At 38.7% G+C, this 20,865-nt stretch overlaps 2 protein-coding genes across 2 annotated transcripts; both read left to right on the top strand.

Moving 5' to 3' along the window:
• The first annotated feature begins 7,355 nt into the window (after positions 1 to 7,355).
• Positions 7,356 to 9,348, top strand: LOC114759265 (protein LIFEGUARD 4). Its single transcript, XM_028948420.1, has 4 exons — positions 7,356 to 7,844; positions 7,943 to 8,056; positions 8,677 to 8,834; positions 8,913 to 9,348. The coding sequence occupies exons 1-4, from the start codon at positions 7,595 to 7,597 to the stop codon at positions 9,117 to 9,119; spliced, it is 729 nt and encodes a 242-aa protein (XP_028804253.1). The 5' UTR covers positions 7,356 to 7,594; the 3' UTR covers positions 9,120 to 9,348.
• A 5,531-nt stretch (positions 9,349 to 14,879) lies between these two features.
• On the top strand, positions 14,880 to 20,421 carry LOC114759225 (sulfate transporter 3.1). Its single transcript, XM_028948355.1, has 13 exons — positions 14,880 to 14,931; positions 15,599 to 15,931; positions 16,073 to 16,280; positions 16,648 to 16,819; positions 17,010 to 17,075; positions 18,289 to 18,402; positions 18,619 to 18,735; positions 18,961 to 19,087; positions 19,188 to 19,474; positions 19,566 to 19,756; positions 19,862 to 19,947; positions 20,031 to 20,107; positions 20,196 to 20,421. The coding sequence occupies exons 1-13, from the start codon at positions 14,880 to 14,882 to the stop codon at positions 20,379 to 20,381; spliced, it is 2,016 nt and encodes a 671-aa protein (XP_028804188.1). The 3' UTR covers positions 20,382 to 20,421.
• The last annotated feature ends 444 nt before the right edge of the window (positions 20,422 to 20,865 follow it).

Consider the following 20,865-nt stretch of genomic DNA (forward strand, 5'->3'; position numbering starts at 1 on the left):
TCCCTCCGGAAAAATGGAGAGATAGACTCCATGAGTTCGGAGCATGGATTGACCTGCAGCTTGCCAGGCATGATACAACTCTTGAGGAAGTTCTTACAGAATTTCTCTCAAGACTAACAGGAACACTAAGAGAATGGTATCAAAGTCTCAGCGATTATCAAAAGATGGCAGTAGCTAGAGTTGATAATGCAGGAACTCTTCTGGGACTCATTCACAAGGAATTTATTGGTGATTTCCAGATCATTGACAAAAGGTATCGCCAAGAATACTTTGAGATGAAATGCTGTTCTTTAGACAAAAGAGACTTGCAGAAACATTTCCAGAGAATGTCTGAAAAATACTATATGCTTGGAGGAGCTAATGATGTCAACCTCAGGCATACTTTTATTGCCTCTCTTCCAGATGAACTGCAACCAGAACTTCATAGAGCTATCAATGCACTCCATAGAAACATGGCTGACATTTCCATTGGAGAAATATATCAGTTGGCATTGGCAACTGTGGATAAGCTCTGTGAACAACAGAAGTTCTTCAAAGGAATGCTGAAAGGACAGTCAAAGCTCAGGCATGCTTGCAAGAAACCACATCTGAAAATAAAGTGCAAGGATGATAAAGATTGCTCTTGTTCTACCAAGAGAAAATCTCACTATCGTCGATTCAAATATCCAAAGGGTTCTTACTCCAGGAGAAGATCCAGAAAGCCTTTCCTGAGATACTTCAGGAGGCGCAGACCTTACTCAAAGAAATCTGACAGGTGCTACATATGCAAGAAAAAGGGGCATTTTGCAAAAAATTGTCCTAACAAGACAAGAAAGGATGTTAAAATGCTAGAACACTTGCAGACTGTTCTCATGATCAATGAAGATGAAGATGTAGAATCCGTGATCGAAGAACAAGATGCTCAGGATGAAGAGACACAATATATTCTTCCTTACTCTGAAGATGAGGAAACTGATTCTGAATCCTTTTCTCAAGAAGATGATAGTCCTCAAGGGTATTTATATTCCCTTGAACAGCCTGTGCATCCGTCTCCTTTCCTTAGTTCCGTAGCTTCTCAGCCAGAACACAACAAAATCACTCCTAAGCCAAATGTCAAAATTCATATCCTTCCAGGAAGATATGAAAAGCCAATTCCTGTTATTGCTTTTATTGATACTGGAGCATGCAGAACCATCATGAATCCTGATATTCTTCCCCCTGAAGCATGGATCCCTTGTGATCAACTTTTCCTTACTGCTGATTCAAAGCCCTTCAAGATTGAATGGATAACTCGCAGGAAGATTGGTATTCAATTCTTTCCAGGATGTGTTCTATGGATGAAAGTTCTTGGTAGTGATCTCCCTGGGAAAGACATTCTTATTGGATTTGATGCTTATAATCATACTAGGAATCTTCAAGTCCTGCCTAAAAGAATTAGATATAAAAATTTCTTTAGTGTATATACTGAAGTTCCCAATCTCTTTGAGATCCAACAGGCACCACCAGGATATGAAGATATTCGAGATCATCTTCTCAAGTTTTGTGCTGATAATCATCAACAGTTCTCTCATCCATTTCCATTATGGAAAAACCAAGAGTTTTTCATAAAACTCCCCTTCAAGAAAAATGAAGACATCAGCCCCACAAAAGCCTCTCATCCTGGAATGAATCCAGAAGATCTCAAGCTCGCCAAAGAAGAATGTGCTGCACTTCTCAAACAAGGCCTTATTGAACCAACAAAATCTAATTGGGCTTGTCAGGCATTCTATGTTGAAAAAAGATCAGAAATCAAAAGAGGGAAGAAAAGGTTAGTCATTGACTATAAGCCTCTTAATGTTTTCCTTCAAGATGACAAATTCCCTTTACCAAAGCCCAGTTCACTTACAGTCCATCTTAGAGATGCAAAAATCTTTTCCAAGTTTGATCTTAAAGCAGGATTTTGGCAATTGGGTATCCACCCAGAAGATCGACCCAAAACTGCTTTCTGTATTCCAAATGCCCAATACCAATGGACTGTCATGCCATTTGGGCTTAAGGTTGCCCCATCACTAGTCCAAAAGGCCATGACCAGGATCTTTGAACCTATGCTTGATAACCTCCTCATTTACATTGATGACCTTTTATTTTTCTCAAAAGATGAGGATTCCCATAAACTTTTGTTAACCCAGTTCGGGAAGATAATTGAAAAATATGGGATTATGTTGTCGGCAAAGAAAGGAGAAATAGGTGTCAAAAGCATAGAGTTTCTTGGAATGCACTTTGAAAATGGGCAGTATTATCCTGGACCACACATTGCAGAAGAATTACTCAAATTCCCAGACGATAATCTGACAACGAAGCAAATCCAACAATTTCTGGGGATTATTAATTATCTTCGGGATTTCATCCCTCATGTGTCAAATCATACCAGCCAGCTGTCCAAACTTCTCAAAAAGAATCCTCTTGCGTGGGGGACAGAGCAGACCTTAGCTGTCAAGACTCTTAAAAGAATTGCACAGCAACCACCTCCTTTAAAGATTCCTGACAGAGGGTTACGAATCCTCCAGACTGATGCTAGTGATGACTTTTGGGGAGCTGTCTTAATTGAAGAGATAGATGGAAAGAGATTTTACTGTGGACATGCAAGCGGACAATTCAAGGAGTCAGAAAAGCATTATCACGCTACCTACAAGGAGATCCTTGCAGTCAAAAGAGGAATCGAGAAGTTCAGCTTCCACCTCAGTCCTTATCAATTCAGAGTAGAAATGGACAATACGTCTTTTCCTAGAATGCTTAACCCCAAGGGAAAGATTTTGCCAGACAGCCAGTTACTCCGATGGAAAGATTGGTTCTCTCGCTATAAATTCACCATCCATCATCTCAAAGGTCACCAGAACATCATAGCAGATTTCCTCACGAGACCTCAGAAAGTTTCCCAGCCTCCGAAACTCCTGTCACTCTCCAGACCTCAACCTCTTTTCATCCTAACCATCTCTGAACCAGAAATGCCTCACAGAATGAGAGCCACCATTTTCCCTCCTGGATCCCGTCCTGAATCTCCAGCAGATGTCCAAAACCTTGCCAGAAGTACTATGTTCTACTGGCTCCACCGTGTTTTTGTAGATACTGGAATCCACCCTTACCCTCAGCACTTTGATGCCGATGCTCCTTACCTCACTGTTCCCATCATCAAAGGACCCATACCAGAGGAACTTTTATGGTACATCTGGTCTGTCTCAGCCAATTATACCTGTGCCATAGCCTTCTCAGCTGTAGTCGTCCATGACCACCTAAATGACTTCAGGAATGGAAATTCTCCTCTTACCACACTCTTTAAGATGCTTGCTCCTCTTCCCTACTGGAGAGGAAAACTTTGAAAAATTCTCAAGGAACATAATATTTGGAACTTACCAACTCCCAAACAAAAAAGATTTTTCTGTCTGTATACCTTTTTCAGGAACTATGGTATAAGTGATGACCAGAGACTCTACACAGACAACCGTCTGATCCTCCAAGTCACCACTCCCTCATGGCCAAAAAAGGAAGTATTACTAATGGAAAAAATTGGGAAAACATTAACTGCACTTAACCAGCCTGACACAGGAGAAGACACTTCATGTCTATCTCTTGGACCTTTCCCTCCTATCTCACCATCAGCCAGTAGCACAACACTTGAAGAATTCCAAAGAGATTTCATCATGAGTGCTGTCAGACCTCCACCAAATAGGTCACAGGTCCCTCCACAGACAGAAGCCTCTGAAGACCCTTATGAAGAAGACTCTCAGATCCAACTCACTCAGCCTGAAGGACTCTATCTCCCTCAGCCAAGTTTCCAGCCACAACTCCCATTCCTTGCAGGGGAATCCCAGGATCCTAACCAAGAAGACCCTGATCCAGAACTCGAAGACTACTACTACTCAAGAAGCTCAAGGAGACACTATGACTCAGATGACCCTGACCCAGAAGGCATCATGAACCTATCCCCTAGCCACGAGCCTATCTATAAAGACTAGGGAACATCATTATCAGAAAATCTCCTTTTGGGATACTCTGAAGATAAAGCAAGACCCGCCAGAATCCTACTTTATGTCGCTATCTACTTTTACTTTATTAAAGTAGTTTGTCCTGTAGTTTATTTCGTCCTCTTGTAATAAGTGGAGTAGTTGCCATTATTAGGTGTCATTATGTGAGTAGTTGGTAGTTAGTAGTTGTGATTATTAAATGTCAAGCCATAACGACGTCTACTATTACATCTACCCGTCATAATGAGGTGTACTATTAGGACTTTGTCATTTAGTGACCCCGAGTGTCTATATAAACCCCACTCTGCCATCAGTTACAGGCAGAAGGAGTTGTATTGACTTCCTTGTATAATACTAGTGTGCTTTTCTCATGAGCTCTCTCTAAATTTCTCTCTTCTTCTGAAAGCCTCACTTATAGTGTCTTTCTTCTGTCGCCAAGAGATTCTAAGTATGCTCTGCACTTGCCTCTTTAAGAGGATCCTGTGCATCAGAAAATAGAATCTGACCACGATCCATGAAGGAGTGTTTAGTGACAATCTTTCCAGTTATCCTAGATCTGGTATTCAAAGCTGAGAGTCCTAATGTGGCCCGTTGATGAGTTGAGAATGAGTGGCCTTACCTGGACTAAAGCCTTGAATATCAGACTATGTTACCTTGGTCCGGTGCAGCTAACACCCCCGAGTGACATTAAATGCTTTAATTTTAATATACATATGTAGATACTGTAGACTGTTAAAATGTTACTCTTCCGATCCTTAATATAAGACCCATTTAACTAATTTGATTAGATTAAGGAAGTTAGGTAAGTTAGTTAATTATAATAAATGTGACACATTTTTCCTAAAATACCATAATCATCCTTTTTAATATCTCCTCTCCCTCTTTTACTTGATTATGGTTGAGGGAGTATCTATAGGTAATTTAGAGAAAATTGATAAATATAAGAAATGAGTTTTATATTTAGAACCAAACCCAACTTAGAAATTGGGTCCTATATCAAAGATTGGAGGAGGAGTATAGTGCTGGCAAAAGAAATGTTAGTGCAAGTGTTATCATGAAATTAAATTAAATACTCCCTCTGGTCCTACATACGAGTTTCAAATAAATAATTTGCGTTTAACGAACTAGTAATTAAAACTAGTTGAAAATAATAAACATGTCAGAAACATATTTTTTCACATTTATTCTTATTTATCAAGAGAGTAAATGAGTGAGGTAATAAATAAAAAAATAATGAAAGAGAATATATAAAGGTAATATTAATGATAAAAGGAAGAGTACTAACTACAGTCAACTGATGTTAAAACAGAGAGAAAAAATAATAAATACTCAGACAAACTGAAAACATAAAACTTATATTTCGGATTAAATTTCTTTTTAAAAGTAAACTTCAGGAAAAATTGTAAAAAAAGACTTTGGAATTGTAAAAACATAGATAGAGACTCTTGACAACTTCACTATAGCTTTTGACAATAATAATGAGAAAGGGAGGGAGGAAGTTGTCAAAACCCAAAGCAAAATTATCAAGGGTCTTTATCTGTATTTTTACAATTTTAATGTCTTTTTTTATAATTTCTCCTAAAATTTATATATAGAGGATACCCATGACTAGTGACAAAAAAAAATTAAATAGATGAAATAATTGAAGAGCAGGAAATGAGAAAGGGCGGGAGGCGGACGTTTTGTTTTGTGCCGGATACGGAGAGCATGTCAATGTCATCGGGTTTCACGTGATTGGGGGGGGGGGGGATGGGCTAGGCAACCCATGTTTTTTTGGTTTTTGCCAACAGTGGCTCGTGTTTATTTGCTGCCTTATTGTCATTACTCTTGGACGATCCCCGCCTTGGGTTCTCCACATTTTGTCTCCCCCTGCCAAGATTCGGGCAATGCAAACGCATCAGTTTTGCCTGTTTAAATTTAAAAAAGAAAAGAAGAACCCCTACTAAAAGAGATACTCATATTTAGTGTCCAGCAGTATCTCGAATAGGATTATCTCTAAACTTTAACAAAAAAAAAGACATAATATGACATATACCGCAGGTTCGAGTTTCATTTTTCAGGTGCAAGAAAGTAGGAAAAAAGTTTTTGGTCTGACTCGTTGATTTTATTCTTTTGATTTCAGACCATGGAAAATATATATATATATATATATATATAAACATTTCAATAACGCTACGAACTTTCCAAAATTTCACCGAATCATTTGCGAGAGCGGCTGGGGACATTAATAGGAATATAATAAAAGACTGACATCTCGTATGTTTTGAGAAGGAAAAGAAGAAGTTTAACATTAAAATTTACAAGTGCTTTAATTAATACTACCTCAGGTCTTTAATTTATATTGTTAGAAGAACTAATTTAGAAAAAAAAACATAAATATGAGAGATAAAATAAGTTGGGGTCTTATAATTATAATCAAGCTAAAAATCAAACAGGATCTTATATTAAGAATTGGAGGTAATATACAGGTAGCCGTAAATATGTTAAGACTGTTAAAATGTTAGTATGGTGCTGGCCAAAAAAATGTTAGTACAAGTGTTGTCATGAAATTAAATTAATTAGATGAAATAATTGAAGGGCAGGGAATAAGAAAGCGAGCGGGGTGGACGTTTTGTTTGGGTCAATAAACTTTTAAATATAAAATCTAAATTCACTCTGTTTTTTATATTTATTTATTTTAAGATAGTTCTTTTAATAATGGCGAGTCTAGCCAATAAACTTGATTAGTAAGAATATTTTAAAAAAACATGTATTTATTACAAATAACTAACTTTATTTTTTTTAAATCTATTCAAATTAGTCAATTAATTCTTATATATAGGATCGAAAGTAGTATAAGAGACAAAATATTAAAATTTTATATTTTAGATCAAATTAAAAGTCACGTTTTATATTAAGAACGAAGATAATACTACCTCCGGTTCTTAATATAAGACCCTGTTTGACTTTTATTTTGATTTTAAATATAAGACCCAATCCACTTTGTCTCTCATATTTATACATATTTTTCAAAGTAGCGTTCTAACAATGATAGTTCTAGTCAATACACTTGATTAGTAAGGATATTTTATGAAAGACACTATCTATTTAGGACAAATAACTAACTCAACTCACTTCTTTAATTTTCTTAAATTAGTCAACTGACTCTTATAATTAGAAGCGGAGGTAGTATATCTTATCGAGGTCAAGTGTTGGGCTGATGTTTTAAGCCCACAGGCCTACACGGTTTATGGACCTTCTTCCTTGATAAACATGCAACAAAAAAGAGGACAAATCTGTTACCAAAAAACAAAAAAAGGACATATCCAGAAGCGGGAAGGGAGTTAGTGGAACCAGTGGGTTGGAGAGAAGTCCAGAACATTCCACGCGCCTCGCGTACGAGTTAATTCCCTGTTAGCCTGCTTTGCTTACCATGGTTTCCCACTCGTGCACGCGATGTCTCCATAAACTTCTTCTTCGCTGTGCCCTCCACGATTCCCCTCTACTTTAACTTCCTTCTTCCGTTATTTAAATTTCCCTCTCCCTCCCGTCAAGAATCTCCCATATCCAAACCTTCATTATCCCCCCTCCGCTCCAATTCCTGCCTTCCTTCTTGTTTTCTTCCCTTTGCCACCATGTGGAACCAGCCTTACCACAAATCTGACCTGGAGGCCGGAGCTAGGCCTCTCTACCCAACCATGCTCGAGAGCCCCGAGCTCCGGTGGGCCTTTATCCGCAAAGTCTACTTCATCATCACCCTTCAGATGCTCGCCACTATTGCCGTTGCTTCCGTCGTCGTCTTCGTTCATCCCATTGCCCACTTCTTCGTCAGTTCCGGCGCTGGCCTCGCCCTCTACATCGTCCTCATCATCACCCCTTTCATCGGTATGCACCTTGTTCCTTACTTTGAAGCCCTCTCTTTTCTCGTTTTATTCTTTCATGTTTCATTTTACTGTTTTTCTTACGGCCTTCAAATATTCCAGTCATATGCCCGCTGTACTACTACTACCAGAAGCACCCAGTGAACTACCTCCTTCTGGGAATCTTCACAATCTCGCTAGCTTTCGTTGTTGGACTGACCTGTGCGTTTACAAGCGGTAAGATTGATTTCCCCCTCCCCCCCATTCTCCCTTTTTTGGGTCAGTAGCGGTAAGAATGCATTATCTCTGTTTTACCTTCTTTTTCTGTAGTGTTAGGGCAAGAGGCTAACGAAATCTCCTTGACTTATAAGTTGTTTGTTTGGTGTGGACCGGCTGGTATGCTTTCATCATTCATGTGTGTATCTGCTTATCTGAGCCTAAAAATTTTAGGAGTAGAGTGGTGGTCCCCTTTGCACTTGTGGGCCCTAACATCATGGTATTGGGGTCCGTGTGTGTCAATGTGTCCTTCTCACTAGGGACAATTTTAAGCACACCATACGTGCTTGCACATATGACGACTAGAGCCCGCAACCTCTCTCAATGAGGGAACGTTTGATGCCATTGTGGCTACTTGCCACTGCCTCTCTCTGTTCTTCTCTAACTACATCATAGATACTTGAGAGTGTCCTCTCATTCATTATTCTGTCTAACGTCAGTTGTTATCAGTCATCTTCGTTTTGTAAATGTTGTGGACCAATTATACTCTCTCTGTTCTTTCTCACCGCATCTTTTCATTGAACATCCAAAGGATAGTTGATATATGCACGGCTAAAAGGTTTTGTGATGAATGTAAACAGGGAAAGTTATACTGGAAAGTGTGATATTGACAACGGTGGTGGTGGTCAGTTTGACTCTCTACACATTTTGGGCCGCGAGGAGAGGCCACGACTTCAATTTTCTTGGCCCCTTCTTGTTCGGTGCTGTGCTAGTTCTCATTGTTTTTGCTATGATTCAGGTATGATGATCTTCAACCATTTCTGGCCGATGTTTTTGTTTAGAATCCCAGTTTCTGAGTGGGTTTGATTTCTTGCAGTTACTGTTTCCATTGGGTAAGATAACAGTAATGATCTATGGGTGCCTAGCGTCAATTATATTTTGTGGTTACATCATATATGATACGGACAACCTCATCAAAAGGTTTTCCTATGATGAGTACATTTGGGCTGCTGTCTCGTTGTATCTGGATGTCATCAATCTCTTCTTGGCTCTGCTTACCATATTCAGAGCATCTGAGAGTTGACGAGAGCATGGCCGGCTGCTGGATATGTTGAAACAACGGGAGAAATGATTAATGTCAATCAATACTGTTTGGAGTTGAAAGCTTGCCTTGAATTGTAAATGCACATGCGATGCGATTGTCTCCTCATTCTTTGTGGTTTTGTTCTGGTTTCAATGCTTTTATGACTATTATTGCTGGCAAATGGATTGCAATTTGCTACCCATTCTCTTTTGGCGACTTGAACGGACAATTCATAGGCATCATGTTTTGCATCACATTCACGTTGTGAGTGGGCTAACTAGGCAGGGGGGTTTGTTCAAGGTTTTTGCACTTGCGGGATATGAGAGGTGAGTGGAGACAGAAACTTCTTCCGTCTTGGGATGGTTATTTCCATGGCCTTTTTATCGCAAGTTTGGGGAGCTGCCTAAAACAAAATTGACGATAAAGCATCTATTTCTTATCTCCCTTTATATTCATATCTAAGTATATAAATTCATAATAAATGGTCCAAGCTTCTATAGGTATTTCAAATACTAGCTCCGGTTGTTAAATATGAGAGTTAGCAGGTTGAAATATAAAACTTCAGTGAATTTGAATTTTAGGAGGGTATTTGTAAAAAATAAATACATTTTTTTAATAAATAACTTAGTTAATGTTTAGTATATTAGTGAGAATCCAGTTTAAAAGAATAAGATCGAATGGCCTTAGAAGCCAACGACGCACAGAAAAATCGATCGTCATATCTGCTTCAATCTGCCCCCAAGCCTGTATTTTGAGTGAAGGAGAAGGGACTTGTTACGCGAGAGATAATTACAAAAAAGCAGCCATGAGTCAGAAAGCAAGAATTTTTTTTTTTTTATAATAATAAAATTTGGGTAGAAAGAATGGAGGGCGGATGAATATGGGCCTTTTTGTGGGCTTGGGACGGGTGCAGGCCCACAGACGCTCTTCTTTCATCCTGTATTTTCTGGATGCTAACGGTAACGGATGTTTGTTGTCTGCTCGGTCAAACTCCGCCCCTTGCACATGCACCGCCTAGGCCTAATGTTGGTCAGTTGGGAATGATAAAGGAAAAATCACAACAAAAAAACTTTGAAAATAGTAAAATTATAAATAAGGACCTGTTATATAATATTAGTAACAACTTTAAAAACGGGTCTCTATGTGTGATTTTTTAATTTTTAAGGTTTTTTTTGTGAATTTTGTAATGATAAAAGATGCTCTTGCCTTGGGCATACGAGAATGAATAAAGAAGAGATTATTTTTAAAAGAATGAATTTAAGAAGGACGGAACAAGCGACAAAAGGCATTTCTAGTGTGTGATAAATGCGGGAGCTTCTCATTCTCGCTTCCTTTTTCTAGCCCAAAATGGTCACCGGAGTTTTCGTGATTTCTCTCTCACGTGTTGGTTCAAGCTTTCAATAGTGTTTGCTTACGCCGACATTGGGCCTCTTTAATATGTGGTCTTAAATGAGGCGATTTTGTTTCGCATTTTCAGCATTCTTGCCGTAGCCGATAGGTCTTAAATTGTAACCACCCCCCCCCCCCAAAAAAATAGGGCCTTAAATTATTACCAAAAACAAAAATGCGGTCTTAAATTGAGGCCCCGGGCATATTCTAACTTCTGAACTAATTTCCCGTGCACTTGTTCATTGATGGAAATTTTGTGGCCAAAAGATCTATTACTTTATCACACAACATATTAAAGATATGTATTACCAAAATGTGAAGAAAACGCCGCTAAATATCATAAAACAAAACGAAAACTAAACGCAATGTCCCATCGTTGAACCCAGAAAAAAAAAAAAACCCCCCGCTATACTGGCAACCTCCTCATACGTGCAGTACAAAGACACACCATATGAAAGTTCCATCAATTGCATTTTTGAAAATATTGATCGATTCCATCATATGTTTTATAGAATAAGGGTGAACAGAAGTTCTCGCTTTGAAAGATCAAGGGTGATATTTATTTTTTTGAAAAAAAAAAGGTCCGTGAGTTCTTTTTAATTTATTTTCTCCGTCTTCTGCTAATACAATGACGTCTCCACATGGGATTTGGATCATTTTCACAGTCTCCTTCAATAGCTCTATCCATACTCAAATTTCATTTGTCTAAGTTTTTTCTTCAATTCAATGGCACGTGATTATGGGAGAGGAATGTCTCCACTGACCTTTTTTTCCCTCTTATTATTAGATCAATTTCAACAGCTGAGATTTGTTTTTAAGAACATTAGTAAAGCTACATGATCCAAATAATCTTAATACTTGATCCAAATAGAAATTCAAATTCGCAAGCACGTAACAACCGGCCCCCATCCACTGCACTCGCCATCATCCTAACAAAAGCTACATGGCAATGCTGTAAAGTGGAGAAAGCACCATACGTGGCTTTAATTAACTCATGCAAGAATTTACCTTCCGTCGACCTATAAAATCGATGTAAGAATCCTGCGAAATCAACGTACTTGCTTACACATCACACAATTAATTAATAATGCACCAATGTTCTCGATTATTTATACTGCAAACATAATGAATAATAGAAAAACATAGCCTGATCGTCGCAGCACTCAAGAGACAATATATTGAAGACAATCTAGTTCTTCTCTGCAACAACTCATCCAAATGTCCTTCCCTCGTATCATAACGCTATCAAGACTAATTTAATCACGGGATCAATAAATGACATTCATGTTACGAAATATGGGAGTAAAACGCTTCGCTTCATAAAATCATATCCACAGAGGTAAGTAAGTGTTTGTTTGTTTGAAGCACAGTATTCAGCTACTCCAACTACAGTCGCAACAGACAGTGCACGCAATTCGTGTCACGTAGAATTCTTTGTAGTCACAAATGCTGTGGACACGTCATGCCTTAGAATGCGACAGGGAAGGACGACATGTATTCAAAATTACACTGTGCTGAAGACGACGAAGTTGGAGCAAGTGGGATTAAGGAATCTCTTAGCAGCAGAAGGGATAATTTGTTGTAATAGCTGGTTTGACTTTTATTTTGGTCTTAAATTTAGGATTTTAATCTATTTTGTTTTTTATATTGATTCATTTTTTTAAAAATAGTTCTGTAGTAGTGGTAGTTTTAGCTAATACACTTGATTAGTAAGGATATTTTAAGAAAGATAATACTTACTACCTTCGGCCCTTATATATAAGAACTTGTTTGACTTTTATTTTGGTAATATAAAGCTCCAATTCATTTTGTCTCTCATGTTTATTCTTTTTTTCTCTCCCTAAGATAGTCATTCTAATAATAATAGTTCTAACTAATACACTTGATTAGCAAGAATATTTTAGAAAAGATAACATCTATTTATTACAGATAACTAGCGTAACTAATTTTCTTAATCTACTCAAATTAGTTAATTAGCTTTTATATTGAGGATTGAGGTAGTATTTATTATAAATAACTAATTTAACTAATTTTCTTAATCTATTTAAATTAACTAACTAACTTTTATATTAAGAAACAAAGAGAGGTAATATAACAGATCTTCACTGGCTGTGTTAATAAAACAGTAGGCAAAAGAGCACCTTGACATTATATATACGTCAATTACCAGGTTAGTGACGCAACCCACGGCTTCTCCGAATTTTGACATTTTGGTGCGGTCCCTTGCACCACTCGATTGAAGGCTTGAATGAGTTACATATGGCTACAGTGCAGGATGTCTAATATCAACAAACATCTTTTGCCAATCCTATTTATTTCACCTTTTGAACCTTCTTGCTACGAGGATCTCTGGTCAATAATGGCTTCACTGTTCTCAATTCACATCTCTGAATACAGTCAACCAATAATTCAGATTAAAGAGATTCCGGATGTTTATTCGTGAAGTCAACTTCAACGCCCACTCATCGCCCTCCAATTTAATTAGTTGCTCACGTTTCGTGGGATTCCATTATTTTATCATCTGCAGCGGTATGTATTTATACATGCCGGACATAGTTGAGGAGTTGATCATGTTGGGCAATAAAATGTCCTATTGGCTTAAGTCATGTCAAGCGGCATCAAGTCAACAGGCCATTTCGCATATAAGATGCTCGATGAAATTAACAATCTTGATGATAAATAATAATCTGTATCATTCTGGTGATGGTCAGTTAGAAAAGTAACCACTGAAATGAGCAAATAGATAGATCCGAGTGCACTTTAGAGTGAGAGGTGAAGACGAAGCACAGAAGATAAATTTCAATTAACTGTGATTTTGATCGGCATAAAAAATAAACTGTCAAAACGTAACTCAAGAAAGAAATCTTACTGGGTCAAACAATGAGAGTTGTGGTGAATTTAGATACTGTTTTACCTTTACATGTATCACTGTATACAAAGACGAAGATCTAGCCAGTCCATGATGAGAAGGATAGAAAACAGAGGAAGAAAATGAGCGGCCAGAGGAGAATGAGATGGGCGGGTTCAGATTGAGGAGAGGACGTAGGATATATGTTGGATCACCACGTGTACTTGCATTTTAAAATTTTTTTTCTCTCCGCCCCTAGTGTGAGTGCGTACCACGGGAATTGTTCTGTTCGGTTTTTGAAAAAATGAAACTAGACGCAGGGCTTACGTGGACATGGAATTCAAAGAATAGATTATAATATACATTATTCACAAACGAAATGCATGACTTTTTATGAACTATATGTGTACGCATGAGATGGATAAAGAAAATTTATATTCAACTTGCATTTTCGCAGACGAAGAATAAGAACAAGAAGATATTAATTCAGGGGGGATATGGTGAAGACAGGAGGGAGAGCGGATGAGGAATTGCACGTGAGACATTTGGTTAATAAAAAACATGGACAGATGCTGCCGCCCATTTGTCTGATGCCACAATTCTCCTTCCCGTGACATCCTCGTCCTCTGCCCTCTGCTTGCTCAGCCCTCTTCCCCGTCACGGCATGTTTCGGGGCTTTTAAACGCATTAAATATCCACAAATCACTCTCATCAATAAGCTCGTCTTATCCAAATGTTTTTGCAAACTGAGATGTGAGGATGAACATACATATGCGCAATACGTAAACCCCGTTTAGTTTGACCCACCGTTGAAGGCCACGGCCCCACCTGGCAGAGCACGATTATACTGCTCACTTAATTACGTACCCGAGCATGCATAATTGATTACTGTTATTTTAATCACCGTTCTTCATTCTTTATTCCCCGCCCTAACCTGAGGCGGGGCCCCAGTCCCCTCCAGGCTCCAACATGACTGTTTAATTAATTTCCATGCTGTCTGGAGGAGGGAATATAAAGTGAGAGTTTTATTTCAATTTGGTCCCGTGACCGTATTAGCCACATGTATCCCATCCGACGCCCCATCATTTCCTGCTCTTCCTGTGCGTTCAAACTCAAATACGAGTACTCTCAAAGCTACGCTCACTCTGTATTCTCTCGTATAGTATTTGTCAATATATTCATTGCTCCATATATTCCCCTTATTATTCTTTTTTAGCTCCACAATTCCATATACAAATGCACCAGCAATTCATTCTTCTGTGCGTTTTCCGCCCCCTCAACTTTCTTTCTTTCTTTTTTTAAAAAAAAAGAAAACTTACATGTTACATTGATGAGAGTACACAGTTATAGCTCATGCAACACACCCACACACAGAGCGATCTTATTCTCCTTTTTTAGGAATAATATATATTGTTTTTATTGATAGTTAGAGTTGAAATTTTAAAAAACCAATTTGAAAATTTTCGAAGCCTCGATCGGGATACTTTTACTGAATTGTTTTCCTGTTCATTGTAATTTTCACAATGTCAAAAACTGAGCTGAAAAGGTTACAGACACAAGTTGAAAATGTTGGAAGTTTGTATATCTGAACAGGAGCGTTTCTGTTAATTCATTCTTCCTTAAAAATATTACGCCTCGAGAACCAGGATCCTTAAGTAAGGTGGTAAACTTAAAAAGGCCTTAATTGAACTACGTACGACTTGGACATTCGTTACACGTGAGACCAAATACTGTGGAAATGTTAAATGATGATTAATTAATTTTTTTGATATGTTTCCAATATTTATTATCTTTATTCATCACTGAGTATTTAGATTTTTTCCCCGGAGTCTTTCTTCTCTTCTATCCGTACTCCTCTAATTCTTCATTTCCTTCGGACTTTTTCTCTCTTCTCTTGATCTCTCTCTTATTCCTTTTCTATTTTCCCTTTTTAACTCTCCCTCCTGCATGGCGAAGTAAAACGGTGTGGTCAAAAGCCAAACGAAAAGAAACATGAGGTGGCGATTGGCTACCAATTTGGCTTCACGCTTTTCTCAGCTGTCACTCCCTGTGTTATTGAGTTGGGCCCCTCCTTCCGCCACTTGATTACTCAAGAAAGACCCCTCACCTCCTCACACATATACATACATATATACAGCTTTCTATATAAACTCATAGACCATGACACTTCACAACGCCTTCCTCGCCCTCCCTCATTTGTCCCCTTATTCTGCTCCAACTTGAGCTTTCCCAAGATCTGCAGAAATCAATAACATAACGTCAGGGATGAATGTGGAAGGTGGACACGGCGGCGTGGCCATACCGCCGGCTAAGCCATTCTTGAAGTGGCTCAAGTACTCTCTCAAGGAGACTTTCTTTCCCGATGATCCCCTGAGGCAGTTCCAGAACCAGCCTCCTTCTAAAAGGTTCCTGCTCGCCCTTCAATATTTCTTCCCCATCTTCCAGTGGGCTCCTCGCTACACTCTCCACTTCCTCAAATCTGACCTCATCGCCGGCATTACCATCGCCAGCTTGGCTATTCCTCAGGGCATCAGCTACGCCAAGCTCGCCAACCTCCCTCCCATTCTTGGCCTCTGTGAGTTCTCAACACCGGGCACATTCAATAAAAGCACTCTGTTTATCACCTTGCTCTGTATTCCTATTCATTTATCATTTATTTCTCTCTCTCTCTCTCTCTCTTCCTGGATTGGTATAACTACGCGGATCGATATTGCAGATTCGAGCTTCCTACCGCCATTGATTTATGCCATGATGGGAAGCTCGAGGGATTTGGCAGTAGGAACCGTGGCCGTCGGATCGCTTCTCATGGCTTCAATGTTGGGCAGTGTCGTTGATCACAACGGCAACCCAAAGCTTTTTCTCCACCTCGCCTTCACTGCTACTTTCTTCGCCGGCATTTTTCAGGCTGCGCTGGGCCTCTTTAGGTAATTCGCCATTTTTTCATTGGATCTTTTTATGGACATACATATAGGGCCATATAATACGTTAGGAAACAGTGAAAAAGATGTCTCATAGCCAAATATTTAAATGAGCGCAACAGTTAATTAGCAGCGCTGGAAGCTGTCTTTTGCTAATTTGTCTTCTTGAAGCACTGTGCATGGATCGATCCACCACGAGATTCGCCTCCGGGTGGGATGGATCTATTGCTCTCACATAAACGCACAATATGTGTATGCTTAAAAATTACTGCCAATATTCTCTCGAATCCTAATGATTCCTTAATACCATATTATAATAGGATGTCCGGGTTAAGTTCAACTGAATATTATGATAGTTGAATTGGGAGTGCAGGTTAGGGTTTATCGTGGATTTTCTGTCACATGCAACCATAATAGGGTTCATGGGAGGAGCAGCGACGGTGGTATGCCTGCAACAGCTAAAATCCATTCTGGGGCTGGAGCATTTCACGCACGACGCCGATCTCGTCTCCGTGATGCGATCCGTTTTCACCCAAACGCGTGAGGTACGAAGCTACCACCACACACAGATCGCTCTGACAGCGACTCGTCTTTTTCTGCAGCTTTGTCCACAAATTATTGCTCACATTCCAAAGAATGTATCTCGTTATTGATTTTATATTTATATCGGTATATAAATATTTACATGATAATTAATTTTGTTAATTACTTGGTAATTTGTTTCATTAAATGCAGTGGAGGTGGGAAAGCGCCGCGTTAGGAAGCTGTTTCATTTTCTTCCTCCTCATCACCAGATTCTTCGTAAGTGATCTTTACGTAATTAACTCCTGTGTACTTCTAATCCTAAACACGTATCTAATCTAAAAGGCGCCTAAATTTTAATGTTGTGTTTTTTTCCACGTTCCCTACCAAATAAAAGGAAGAGACGTGGACAGAAAGGGACATTAATATGCGACCCCAGCCCCATGATTTTGCGATTTTTAAAGAGAGCCAGAAGCCGTGGTTTTTAACTGTGAATGGACCAGATCCTAATCTGGTGCTGCTTAGCTTTCAACCCTAACCTGCTCCTCCCGCTTAATCTGATTTTTAGTTACATAATGCATCGAATGTCCTAAAAAAGAAATACTCAACTCTGACTATATTCAATGGGCCTATGAGCCGGATTCTGGTTGAAATCGTAGTTCTTTATCAAGTGTTTAAGAATAATTGCTGAACAAATTAACATCTGGCATGCATAAAATAACTACATGTTCGTGTTGTTCATGTCATATGTATATATTTAATACCTAAATATCTTATAAATAACTTCTTTATCTACCTCCAGGGGTTTAAATTTTTAAGGAAAAGTTACCCATAAATCCTAAGTAAAAAAGTTCAATAGAGAGGAGTCATAAAAAATTTATATTTACAAATCAAATGTAATAATTTATGTTTATAAATGTCAACCTTTTATATTTACAAGTAGAACTTATTATAAGAAATTGAATTTTTTCAGTGCCTTTTGTATTTAATTCTTACTTGAAAATATAATGTTGATAATTTTTCTTTTTTTCTTTTCCCGAATGCATGACATTTGCTTATATATACTGATCAACAAAAACGGTAGAGGATAAAAACAAATTCGTTTAGTCCGTAATCAACTCAGCCGAGCCCCATTATTCTATCCAGACAATATAATTTTTTTAAAAAATGAGTATGCATCCAAATGCAAAAACTACAATTTACAAATTCCAGAGTCCTCATTCCTGTCCTTTTCCCGAGTTGAGAGTCATCATCAACGTTCAAATTCAAAATCAAAACGCCCTCTGTTTCACTAAAATACCAAAACGCCTTGTGGGTTTCCTGGTCATTGCCTTTTCGACATAAAAAGAATACCCCATTCGGGTTGCGTGCGTGACTGCTATATTCTGATTTTTTTCCAGAAAAATGAATGGCGAAAGCACATTAGGTTTTAAGATAATGCAATTAATGTAATTGAAGTTGGATTTGAAAGCTGACGGTGAACGAAATGCAGAGCAAAAGACAACCAAAATTCTTCTGGGTGTCAGCAATGGCGCCGTTGACGACCGTTATCTTTGGAAGCATCCTGGTTTACTTCACTCATGCGGAGAAACACGGCGTTCAAGTGGTGAGCCCCGAACTCGTCTCTTTCTTCCCAGTCTTCCTTTTTCTTTTGTTCAACCTCTTTTCCCAAGCAATCAAACACAAGCATAACACACAACACAATTAAACCCCATAATGACTGTGGCCCAGATTCACATGATTTTGGGCCAGGCAAGTATAGTTATGCCATCTTGACTGGGCCCTTACGGCCATAATTGACATATGCTTGTTGTTGGTCCAGATAGGAGACTTGAAGAAGGGGCTAAATCCAGGTTCCCTCACAAATCTGGTATTCGAGGCGCCTTATATGAGCACTGCTATTAAGACTGGCCTTGTCACTGGCATCATAGCTCTTGCGGTATTCTCTTTGATCTTTATTGTACTGCCAATGCTTCACCCCAATCCTCTTGCCTGCCCCATCACTCTCAATTCTTTATAATCTGAATACATTTGAATTTGAACCCACTAGAAGTTGCCTTTACCAACTGGCTTGCTTACTAACATTGATGAGGTTTGAATGCCAATCTGTTTGCACTTTTCAACGTTGAGGTCCTGAAATTTGAATGGATGATGATGGGCGCAGGAAGGAATAGCAGTAGGAAGAAGCTTTGCAATGTACAAGAATTACCACATTGATGGCAACAAAGAGATGATAGCTATTGGGACCATGAACATAGTTGGTTCCTTCGCTTCTTGCTACCTCACCACCGGTAATTCATTTATCGAAAAAAGACACACTACCAAATGCCTAGACACGCAGTTTCCTTCGTGAGTTGCTGACAGATATAACGTCAAAATTATATGCTTCAGGGCCATTTTCACGTTCAGCTGTGAACTATAATGCTGGATGCAAGACTGCAGCATCGAATATAGTAATGGCAATAGTGGTTATGTTGACGTTGTTATTCCTGACACCCTTGTTCCATTACACTCCCCTGGTGGTTCTATCAGCTATCATAGTGTCAGCAATGCTCGGACTTATAGACTACCAAGCAGCCATCCATCTCTATAAGATTGACAAATGTGATTTTCTAGTGTGCATGAGTGCCTACATTGGAGTCGTCTTTTGCAGCGTTGAAATTGGACTTGTCATAGCGGTATCTATCTCTCTAGCTGACTCCATTCATTTCTGGATAATTAATTAATGTTTATTTAAATCATCCGAACGCTTTTCCCGTCAATATGCAGGTTGCAATATCTGTACTTAGGGTACTTCTCTTTGTTGCAAGGCCAAGGACATCTGTTTTGGGCAACATTCCAAATTCTGCAGTATATAGGAACGTTGAACAATATCCAAATGCAATCCACGTTCCTGGAATTCTAATTCTCGAGATTGATGCACCTATATACTTTGCTAATGCAAGCTATTTGAGAGAGAGGTGCTTTTCCTGCGCTACCTTTACCTTTTGATTGGAGTTCCATTTCAAATAAATTCTTGCCTTCTAAACATCTACTTAGAAGCAAAATATTGTCACTGTTAATAGGATCACAAGGTGGATTGATGAAGAGGAAGACAGGATTAAAAGTACAGAGGAGACAAGCTTGCGGTATGTTATAATCGATATGACTGGTAAGTAATGAACCTGAGATTTTTGAAGAAAACTACAGGGCATTTATAGCAGAAACACCAGCTCACTGTCATTTCATTGGCAGCCGTTGCGAACATCGACACTAGTGGAATAAGCATGCTTGAAGAGATCAAGAAGATTGTAGATAGAAGAGGACTTCAGGTAATTCTCTTGAGGCTTTGTTCCCCTTAAAAATCATATAACCATGGCCATGGGTTCATGTAATGTTTTTGGTTTCTTATTTGCAAAGCTTGTTCTGGTCAACCCCGGAGGCGAGGTGATGAAGAAATTAAACAAAGCCAAGTTGATAGAGGAGATAGGGCAGAAATGGATACATCTAACAGTAGAAGAAGCAGTAGAAGCATGCAACTACATGCTTCACACAAACAAAACCAACCCCACGAAGAATGAATCAGAGGGTTGGAACAATGTGTGAAAGATGCGTGCATGGGTGTACTAATTTCTGAAGCTAACAGCTTCTGTGTTGGAGCAAAATTTCCTGCCATAAGTTGTTGAGTCTTAATATGCAACTTGCTGATGTATTCAAGTGGAAAATAATCCGAGTAATAAGAATTGGAAAGTGTCAATTTCAAGGAACTGGAATCAAGCAGAAGTGGATGCTGTGTACAATATTGCATCTCGGAGGTGGTGATGGTGGTTAATTGAAAAAAAATGTCAGGTGCAGGTGACTGTTGACCTCTGAACCCGAACACATATTAACAGTTATAAGGCATACTGCCAGTGAAGAGGCGGATAACTTGGTCTATTTAAATTTGTCCTGATCACGGGAATTTCACTAAAAAAATTAACATTTTCAGAGTTCTTTTAAAAAAAACATACCTAACTATCATATTAGTCTTTTAATTTTTAAAACAACAAAGTTAGAGAACCAAAATGATAGTTAAGTCTAGAGGTACCTA

The sequence above is a fragment of the Neltuma alba genome, unplaced genomic scaffold, assembly GCF_004799145.2.
Source record: "Neltuma alba isolate B1F8T4 unplaced genomic scaffold, ASM479914v2 tig00010802_pilon, whole genome shotgun sequence".
NCBI lineage: Eukaryota > Viridiplantae > Streptophyta > Magnoliopsida > Fabales > Fabaceae > Neltuma > Neltuma alba.